At 49.5% G+C, this 10,602-nt stretch overlaps 1 protein-coding gene across 2 annotated transcripts in view; it reads left to right on the top strand.

The window, feature by feature from the left end:
- NFASC (neurofascin) overlaps positions 1 to 10,602 on the top strand; it is a 122,214-nt gene that overhangs the window by 98,495 nt on the left and 13,117 nt on the right. Inside the window, exons 25-27 of one of the 2 annotated variants that reach the window (XM_023514594.1) lie at positions 2,030 to 2,266; positions 5,793 to 5,909; positions 7,221 to 7,373. The exons of the other annotated variant lie outside the window; for it this stretch is intronic. Of the exons in view, the coding sequence (XP_023370362.1) occupies positions 2,030 to 2,266; positions 5,793 to 5,909; positions 7,221 to 7,373 (507 nt within the window). The remainder of the gene's footprint in view (positions 1 to 2,029; positions 2,267 to 5,792; positions 5,910 to 7,220; positions 7,374 to 10,602) is intronic. 2 annotated transcript variants of the gene reach the window in all.

Raw genomic sequence — 10,602 nt, 5'->3', positions numbered from 1 at the left:
TTTAAGTCGTCATGGAAAAGGAGAGCCCTGTGAACATTTCACTTGCCAGAAATTGCTGGAAAATATACTGTTGAAAAGGAACTAAATGGAAGCAGTCCTGGCCAGATGGACAGAATAATTTCCCCAGGTTCCTCCCAGCAGCATAGAACAGCATGGCCCTGGCAGCTGTAGGGATCAGGCCTGGGAGAGAACTGACCTTTGCCTCGTGGGTCTCAGGCTTTTCTGTGTGTATGTGTAAGTGAATTCCTTCATGTTCAGCATTTATAGCACTGAGCTTACATGCCTGGGGCCACTTGGACTGAATGCATCCCTGAATAAAGAATGTGAGCAGAGAGGTTTGTTCCCACTCTTCACCCCTTCCATGGCTTCCCTATGTCTGTGAGTCGACTAGGGTTTAGGGCACATAGCATTGTCAGCTTTGAACTTGCCCAGAAATCTCTGGAATGTATGAGGCAGAGTCAGCTGCCCAGTGTGACTTTTGTGGTTAGCACCCTTGGGGCCCAGTAACACCCATCTTCCAAGGAGGGAAGTGGCTGGGACCCCAAGAACATTCCCTCCTTCTCTGCTAGTGGGGGGGGCCTTCTAATGTTGGAGACCCATGGGAATAAAAGGGCTTTTGTTTTTCAGGCTCTGGTTGAGAAGGCTTAGATTCCTTCATCCTCTTCTGAGAAAAGCTCTCTGGCAGGTCTCTCTCTGACCCCCCACTTCCTGCCCTAGCCCTTCCTTCTGTGCTGGGGTGGGAATGGGGGCACTGGGCAGGAAGGATTCAGTTTTCAGTTCAGTTCAGTTTTCCTGAACTTCTGGAGATTTAAGGCAAGGTGGGATTCCTTGGTAGTTAGTTGCCTGCTTATGTCATAAGGTCCTACCTACTGCAAAATGGACCATGGTCAGATCACCAGAGATGGAGTGCAAGGAGGAGAGGTAGCTGTATCTCTGATTTCCTTCATCCTCGTCACACTCTTAGCATAGCAAATATTGGAACTGCAGGGTAAGGATATTATTAGCTTCCATGACCCTTCTAAAGGAGGAAAGAGGGCCTATGAAAAAGTTGCCATGGATATAGACTTCACCCCCTGGGGCTGACTGATGTCAGAGGTAACTGTGGATGAAAGATGGGGGACATGAGAGGGTTTGCTCAGAATGCTCTAAACCACTCTGCCCCAGATAAAGCTATATGCAGGAAAGAAGTCCAGTATGTGCCTCGCTGTCAAACTGAGACTTCTGGGTCCTCTGTGGTCTGGGAAGATGAGCTGCCAAGCCCAGGCCATGCTGTGACTCCATTAGTGCCCTTTCCCATGCTCTGATAGGAAGAAAAAGGCCATGGGGTGCCAGGACCCCACACTTCGGGAAAGGCAATTACTAAAAGTCAGGGTGGGTTATGGTAATTGTAGGCAGGCAGGGCCACCACTGGGCAGAGAAGAGTGGGGAGAGGAAGGCGGGGAGGAGAGGGGGAATGAACAGGAAGGTCCAAGACTCGGGGAAGGCAAGCATAGGCAGAGTGGAGATTGTCCCCTCTGTGCTTGGGTCTGGGAGGCTGTTCAGGCTCAAGCAAGTGTGACAGGGTAATTTTGGAGTGAATGGTTGGGTATGGAAGGCTATCCTGTACCCCCTGTAGTCTCCAGCTGCCTGCCTACCTCTAAGCTGAGGCTCCAGGGCTGGACCCAACTGGTACTGCTAGGCCTGGGTCTGGGTGGTGTGTGGCCTGGGACTCTGTGCCATCCCTGGGTCTGAGCAATCAGCGCGTGTCCCGGTCCCGTCCTCATCCTCCACCTTGGCTGGGTGCATGCTGGGTGCTTCAAGCCACCGACCATGAGAAGAAAATGAAATGCGCAGGCTTCATTCTCTTCCTTCGCCATGGTTGTGCTTTCTGTCGCTGTGGTGCGTCTGACCCAGAATGTTCTGCTTGGGGAGTCTCCTGATGACTAAGCGCCATCTCCTCACCGGGCTGCCTGCCTTGCACGCGGGGGCCGTATGTCCAGGCAGGGCACAGCCAAACCAACCAGACTCGGCTGTTTTACATTTCCCTCAGCTCCGCCCACCCTGCCCCCAACTACCGCGGGTGCCACGGGCGCTGTGAGCAGCACTGATGCTACTGCCATTGCTGCCACCACTGAAGCCACAACAGTCCCCATCTTCCCAACTGTCGCACCTACCACCATCGCCACCACCACCACCACCACCGTCGCCACAACTACTACAAGCACTGCCGCCACCACCACGGAGAGTCCTCCCACCACCACCTCCGGGACTAAGATACAGGAATCCGGTACTGCGCCCGGCCCGTGCTGCCCCGCCCCTCCCAGCCCACCTCCCTGGTGGTCTCCACAGGCTTCCCCACATAGCAGATGGGGTCTGGGTGGTGTTTACCAGCATCTCACACATGACTGGACTCTTAGTCTCCCAGCCTGGAGATTCAGAGCCCTACTTGCCACACTCACTCTTTGGGCAGCCCTGTACCACTCTGCACCATTCTAGTCCCAGATCTCTATTCTCTAACAGAGGGCCAAGCTCCTTGGATGAGACCTGAGGTCTCGGATGTCATGCTACACATCAGTCAGTCAGTCTTTCAGCTAGCTCAGGGCTGAGCACTCTGAAAGTAAGAAGGTGAGGAAGGAGAAAGCACCTGGTACTACACAGGTGGGACGGGAGGTTCCTGCTCCAGCCATGTTTGTGTCCAGCCTTGCAGAATAGAGGCTGAATAGCAGGGGGTGGCTGTCCATGCCAGGCAGCTCTGTCCCCAGACCCCTGCTCCTTCTTTGCCCCTCTTCCCCCAAGGAACACTTAGAGACTTTTTATAAAGGCAGAACTTCAAGGAAACAGTATTGCCCAGGAGCTCCTTAAGGCCTAAAGGTGCTCGGCTGCTCTTCCCCATCACTTTCCCCATTCCCCTAAAGGCAGGCGTAGAGGGAAATTGCAGCCTGCTCGAGGCTTCTGGTAAAAATCAATCCGGTGGTCTCCACAGACGAACCCACAGGCTTGCTAAGCCAGGAAAATGTGCTGTTGCTACAGCCAGGAAGTCTATTCTTCCAGCATGAGGAGATCCCTGGAGAATTTGCGGACACTTCTCAGCACTAAGCATCAGTCAGGGAAGGTCTCTAACTTCCTGAGCCCACATGCCAGCTGTCAAGTCAGCGTGAGGCAACCAGCAAGGCTGGCAGGAAGCAGCTAGAACTTTCCTCCAATAGTTGATAGACCCTACCCACCACTACCTCTTGGGAAAGTCCCTTCACCTTTAGAAGCCTTGATATCTCCCTCCCTGCCCCACCTTTCTCAGCCACCTGAATGAGAATGGAGGCTTCCTATACATATGAGGATTTTTTTTTAACTCAGCATCATGGAGTTAAGTGGCTATGAGGGGAGATATGTAATACATACCTGACACAATGCTCCTTAGACCGCTGAAAACACCACCTTGCTTTACAGGTGCAATCTAGAATCTAAACATGCACTTTAGGAAGGAGTTGATTGTGGAGAAATCTGCTAGGCTATTAGAAGTTGCCACCAGTGGTTTGGTGATTGGTGTCCTTCAGGGCCACAGTGAGGTATATTCATTAAAGTGGGGTTTCGTGTCCTCTAAGTGTATTGAGTTCACAGAAAAGATGCATAAAAACTTAAGAAAGGCAGTGCATCTTGCCCCTAAAGAGTTGCTTGTCTTCTAGAAAGAATGATCTTGCTGCCATGTAGAACCAGCCCCCTGGACTCTCATGTTCCAAGTTCACACTGTGTCTGAGGCATCATGGAAGGCCTGGGTCTTATCTAGACCTTGGGGACATTTCTCAAACACTTTCTCTTAATGCCTTTTAAATGATTTTTAAAATTCATTTAAAAATCTAGGATTTTTAAATGAATTTTCGTTTTTATTGTTCCTTAGGAGGAAAAAAAAAAGTTTTGTAAGTTCACTTTTCTCAGAGTGAAATAGGCCTTTTTATTTATTCATGTCTTTTTCAGATTTCAAGGGATACTCCCCTAATTCTTACAATCTGGGAGTCAGTGGAACAATCCACGCTTCTCCTCAAGGACCCTTTCTGTGTTGCCAGGTGTTAATAGCTCACACTGTTGGTCCTTTATGAACTTTTCAGCTCTTTTGGGTCATCATCTTGATCTCTGTTTGGCAGTGCCTTCCTCCAGTTCCCACCTCTAAAATCATTTTGGTTTTCCATTCCTTGACCTATGCTAGAAGCACCTCAATCTTCATTTCCTTTAAGACAGCCAGTTTTGAGTCAGTATCATATTGGCAATCAAACTGTTTAAACACAAATTCTCTGGCTGTTTACAGGGCTCAGAGCTAAGAAGGAAGAAACTCAAGTCTCCAAATCATGACTAATCGTAATTCATTTCCACTGACAAAAGTCATGAAATTCCAAGGAACTGGGATTTGGGGTGGCCTAAAACAGCCAGCACAATTGAAGCATCTGGCAGATAAGTAAAGAAACCTACCTTCTGCCCTCCCCACGGTGCCATCAGCAGAACCACTCTCTTGGCCCCTCACCTGACATGAATCATATTCACCTGGGGCAACCAGCACCTGACAAGGCTATACCAGAGAAGGCACTTCTTTGAAGTGAAAATCAGGAGATCTTTTATCACTTCCCAGCCCCGCAGACTCAGACACATTTCAAATAGATAATGAATAAATGCATCACCAATGTACTCTATTCATTTATTTTTGACAAGTGAGTTGATGACAGTACCCCCTTGCATGCTAATAAAATATACAGGAGCCACACTTGTAAAGTCTTTGAAATACAAGGCTTCATGCTAGTATTCCACTATTAAATCTTTGCTGGAAAATGGGGTAATCAGACTGCTGGGACTCTTGAAAAATGATTACGTTTGAAGATTAGTGGCATTCTTCTGTACGTGGGCTATGGTTTCAGACAGTGCCAGGGCTTTGATAAAGTAGCTCCCAGCTCATAGGGTCCAGATAATTAATGTCTCCTGTGTTACATGGCTATCAAGCCTCAAAGACTCCATGGTGTTGATAAGCCAATAGAATAGGATTCCTCTGGAACTTGGACCACGGAAAGCTGGTTGTCAAGAAGAGGTTATCATCTCTGGTTCTGCCTAGCCCAGGCAGAGAGGGAAAGGAATTGTTCACACTGTCTTTACTTGGGACCTGAGGGTTCTAGGCCCCAAGTCACCTTAGACAGTGTGAGGCTGTTATACGCATTGTCTAGGCTGTCACCAGGAACAACCCCAGGGGCTCCATAGGCCAGAATCACCTGTCTGGATTTCCATTCTTCTCCTGCTTCAAAAATCTGTTAAGGTTTTCTCATATTTGGTACCTGCAACTCTCAGCAAGACCCTTGCTTGGCTTTGAAAGACAATCCTCTCCTTCTTGTAGAACATCATGGTTAAAGGGAAAGAGGCTGGCATATCTCCCCCTCTGCGTCCTGGCCAAAGCGCCTTCTTCCTGGCCCATTTCCTTACACTATTCAAATCTATGATAAGGGATCTGAAAAGGGAATAAGTCCAGGTTAGAGCCTTAGATGGCATGGATCAAAACCCACTCTTTCATTCTTAACCCCGCTGTGTAGACACACAGTTCCCAGCTCTACTTCACATCCAAGTCTTCCTGACTGCACATGCTTGTCCCTGGACAGCGGCCCCTGGCCTGGTCACCAAGGCTGCAGCTTAGAGCTCTGTTGGCCCTGCTCATAGCCATTTCTGACTCTACCCTTTCCCAGATGACCGTGTGTGTGCGTCCGCTTGTGTGCATGTGTGTGTGTGTCTCCGTGTCTCTGCCACGACCCCCTCCCCATCACTAACTCCTCTTCTAACCCGTCCACCAGCCCCCGACGAGCAGTCCATATGGAACGTCACGGTGCTCCCCAACAGTAAATGGGCCAACATCACCTGGAAGCACAATTTCGGGCCCGGAACTGACTTTGTGGTTGAGTACACTGACAGTAAGCATTGCTGCGCGGGGTGGAGGTGGTGGCGGCAGTGGCAGTGGCAGCGGCAGCAGCGGTCATGGGTTGTGGTAGATGCCATTAAATAGATCCTATGAACTCCCCCAGGCTCAGAGAGGCCTTCTAGCTGGGCTTAATTATGGCATAATGAAATCGATATGTGCTCCAGTGGCAGCGAGGTGGGAGGAGCAGGCTCAAGGAGAAGGAAGGGGCTTCTGAAGTCATTAGTGCAGGTCTAAGGTTGCATGTCTGTGGAGGGCCTGCGTAATAAGCCCTTCATCTATTTCCTGCCCGGGATGAAGGTTTTGACTAGCTCACCCACAATGAGCAGAGTCTCCCTCTGCATTGACCTCCTTAATTCAGATTCTGTGTGCACAGACTGATGTCTCCACTAGACAGACTAGGCCAGTTCAACTGTGCTTTGCTCCCAGAGAAACGCCAGTGGGACATAGTCAGAAGCATAGACAAGAGCCTTTGGTCTCCGTTGGTGGGTTGAGCTGAGCTGTTAGATTGCAGAGTATGGTCAGGATATCTCTCTTCTCCTCTGAGTGAAGGTCAAGGCCAAACTCCCCTTCTTGGCCTCTTGAGCATGTGCTCTAAGCAATTTAAAGAACTAGCGCAGCCAGAAAATCTGCCTGTGTTTGGGCTAGCCTGCCCAAACACCTCTTAGGAAAGGGCAATGCCAACTCTTAGTTCTCTTGGCCATCTGGGGTTAGAGAAAGAGTTCACATCCACAGAATCTGAACTCCCCAGCGTAGTCCGTACTTTTTCAGTTTTCTATTACCACCATTCACCCAACAGCCTGGAGGCACAGGCTCACACTTCTCCTGATGTGTGAATTCACCACACCCAAGAAATGAGAGTTGAAACCAGGAATGAGAGCCAAGAGACAAGAGTCCTGTCTCATCTCCACTTACCATGAGGGATGCTAACTGGCTCTCTGGCCCTCACTGGGGAAGATCCGATGTGGGAAGCTAATCGCTTCCACTTCCAGGGCAACAGAGCATCAGCTGACAAGCTGAGAGTTTAAAGAAGGTCCTAATATGTTTAGTGTGAAGGCTGGTAAGGAAAGTGACCTTCAGGAGGGGGAATGGTGTCCTCCGCTGAAGGGTCATCGTTTAAGAGAGCATGGCTTGGACAGGCGCAGGGAAGCTGCCTGGGAAGCTGGCCTGTGTGGTGAACTGGACCCGTGGTCTCCTGGTCCTTTCCCCCACCCTTTCTGCCTCTGACAGGTGACCAGGAATCCAAGCACTGTCTCTCTAGCTCCTGGTGCCTGGCTCTAAGCTGACTGAGGTTTCTGTTCCCCAGGCAACCATACGAAAAAAACTGTCCCTGTTAAGGCCCAGGCTCAGCCTATACAGCTGACAGACCTCTATCCCGGGATGACATACACGTTGCGGGTTTATTCCCGGGACAACGAGGGCATCAGCAGTACCGTCATCACCTTTATGACCAGTACAGGTGAGAGGGGATCTGGCCTGGCCATCCCCTACAAGCATGGGGCATTTCATTCTCATCCTCAGCTTCCTGCTTGTCTCTTCTCCTCGGAAAGAAGACTCATCCCCACTCCATTCCTCACCTTGCATGGCGTGTCTCAGCTCTTAGTATGCGTCAGTGTGAGGCTCCTGGGAAGCCGAGAGGAGCCAAATGTGCATGCAGAGTGGAGAGGGAACAGCGATTCTGACCCATGGGGCCTCCTGGGGGTCAGAAGGAAACAAAGGATTGTATAATGAGGACAGAAAACGCTTGGCCCCTGGCTATGCCTGAAACAAAAGAGCTTGGTGTCTGTGCAAACCTGGCCACTGTGTGTGGGCCTGGGGCTGCTGGAGAGTAGTGCATCCTGCCCCCTGTGCACAGGGGCCTGCCTCCTCCATGTGGGATTAGGACACAGGGCCATCCCAAGGTGTTGATCCAGAAATGTTCCCAGGAGCCAAACCAAGGATCCATGCTGTGTTACAGCCTTGCCACCGTTATCTGTTGCTAAAAATTCCAAAGTGAGCAGTATGATTTATTTAGGGCTTTGTTTTTGTCCCTAGTTTGTCTTGGCCTAGAAAGAGGTGACTTTTGTCATGCAAGGAGACGGAAAGCAGCTCTCCCCTACTAGGACCATTCTGACTGTATATCAGCTTCAGCTGTGGATGGAGAAGCATCTTCATTATGCCAAATGAGCAGGCCAACTGGGGCTCAGTAAAGGGTACAAGGTTCAGAAGTTGCTCTCCTGGTAGGGGTGGCTGGCAGTCTAGAAATTCTAAGGACACTTGCTTGTCTGAGTATTTGTGCATAGCTTAAAATTGGCCAGGCAGGTTGCCAAGTGGTCTGTGTGCTAAGCCCTAGGGCCAAGGGTAAGGGTGGGGAAAGAGATTAAGGAAGAAAAGGATCAGTCCCTATCCCAAGGGATAGCCTAATTAGATGCAGGTCATTAGACACACAGGATGGGGGTGGCGATGTACAGTGATTTATATGAACTTCTGAATGCTGGCTTAAATATTCATTACTCTTCCTACGCCTGGCCTGGTGAGGCTGATCTTGGTGGCTTGCATCTTGAGTCACTGTTCATCTGTATAAATGTCTCACCCACCCCTTCTGGCCTAGTCCCTCCTGGTCTGGCATTCTGTCTTCCTCCCTGTGTCTCCTCCTGTCCTGCACGTTGTCATGTCATCAAGACTCCGGGAGTCTGAGAGTCTGGCTGCCTACTTAAGGCTAACCAGGCCAAGTCAGGCAGGACGTCTGAGTGAATGGCTAGGCCATTCTGTTACAAGGGAGCTAGGCAAGGAAACTGGACAGTTGACCGAGCAGAGCAGGTGGCTGGACTCTATCTGGCCCAGTTGGGGTCCCAAGCTGTTGCTCACCAGTCCATGCATTTGATTTTGCTTCATTACAAACCTAAGTCCAGCACAGGAGCAAGAAGCAAAGATAATATTTGAGGACAGAGTTCCATCCTAGGGAATGCTGCCAAAGCCAGTGCAGCCTGCTTTTAGAGCTGTCACTTCTCCAGGTGGTGAGCCCTGGGGCTGTAGGCCAGGGTTAAGGAGAGAGAACCAGAGGGAAAAATCCAGCCTCTGCCTTCGGGGTGACCTAATCTGCTTCAGGGAGTTAAACACACACTCCGGAAAAACAAGCATTGATACTGTGTGTGCTTTTGAACTTGAATACTCATTTCTCTTTTCCTGTGCTTAGTCTGGGGAGACTCATCTTGATCGCCTGCTAAGTCTTCCCAGAGTCCTCCCAGTACAAGCTGGAGTGGGCAGGTTTATGACTGTAGCTCTGAGTACACATTGTCCGCTTCTTTCCCAGGCTGGCTGGAAATTACTATGTGTAAACCACATAAGGAAAGAAAATGTTTTCACTTGCTGAGGTTTGCAAATGTGTGTCTATATCCTTTAAATTATGTGTACACATTCTGTTTCATGGGTGGACTCCAGAGTCAAGTCCACACAAAGCCCCAGATCCTTGTGTTTCATCAAAGCAAGAATTTGTGAGCATCTCTGGGGCTGACCACTGGCCATTTAGACAACCACAGGCTATCACTTTGGTCCATAGACTCAAACGAGCTACAGTGGTTCAGGAAGGAAATGCAGGAAACCATTGGTAAGGCTAATAAGCTCTCTGCCCTCACCAGAAAGATCCCACTGGGAAGTTAATCACCTCCTTCAAGCTTTTGAAGCCAATGAGACCTGAGGGGCGGCAAATGCATAACCTTGGATTTCAGGAGAACCTCAGCTCTTCTGTGCTAGGGGTGGAGGTGGAGGCAGCAGGATGGTGGTGCTGATGATGGTCTGCTTCAGACCTCAGGAGAGTGGGGAGCAGGCATTAGGGGACCCACCGTAACCAGTTTCTGCTGTGTTGGGGAGAGTCATCCAGTTAACCCAGGACAGGCAGGGGGAGTGTGGGGAGGTGTTAGATGATGCTTTAGTGAGAGCAGCTAAGCCAAATTATATATTTACTTATCTATCCCTACTTCTAGAACATAATTCTTCTGCAGACCTTGAGTGACTGCCCTTTTCTTCAGTGGCCAAATCAAATTCCTCCCAGTTAGAATTAGAAGTCATTGGAACCGTCTGCTTTGTAAGGGAATTGCCTGTTTCTGAGGGGGGTTACAGGGCATAACGTGAAAGATGCACAAAATATGTGTTCTAGTCCAGGGTAAGGGGCCTTTGGACCTATGTTTGCCCAGCCTGTGGGCCCCCAAATTGGATGCTATTCTCTCTCTTTCAGTTTCAGCTGAAGATGGTGAGTGTAAACACACTTTGGTCTTTATATGTCAATATTACCGGATCCCTCCATTAGGAATCTTGAAATGAGTTTAATAGATCGGTTGAGTATGGTGTTGGCAGCCAAATGTAACTGCCCTGGAGCCTTGCTAAAATGTCTTCCTCTCAGAGTCCAAGCCATGGGGGTCACATCGTAAGTGATATTACTATGTCCTAAATTTCTTTTGCTTGAGAAAGTAAATCATTTTGATGGGGTGTAGTTGAACCCATTTTACCCCAGATCCTATTTTTTGTTTCCAAAAATCATAGGTTTTTTGTTTTTTTGTGTTTGTATGTATGTTGAGACAGAGTCTCACTATGTCACCCTCAGTAGAGTGCAGTGGCATCATAGCTCACAGCAACCTCAAACTCTTGGGCTTAAGCAATTCTCTTGCCTCAGCCTCCCAAGTAGCTGGGACTACAGGTGCCCATCATAATAC

Source organism: Otolemur garnettii, unplaced genomic scaffold, assembly GCF_000181295.1.
Source record: "Otolemur garnettii isolate 467f Iridium unplaced genomic scaffold, OtoGar3 scaffold00055, whole genome shotgun sequence".
NCBI classification, from domain to species: Eukaryota; Metazoa; Chordata; class Mammalia; order Primates; family Galagidae; genus Otolemur; species Otolemur garnettii.
The sequence above is the reverse complement of the archived record's forward strand: the minus strand, read 5'-3'. Positions and strand labels throughout refer to the sequence as shown.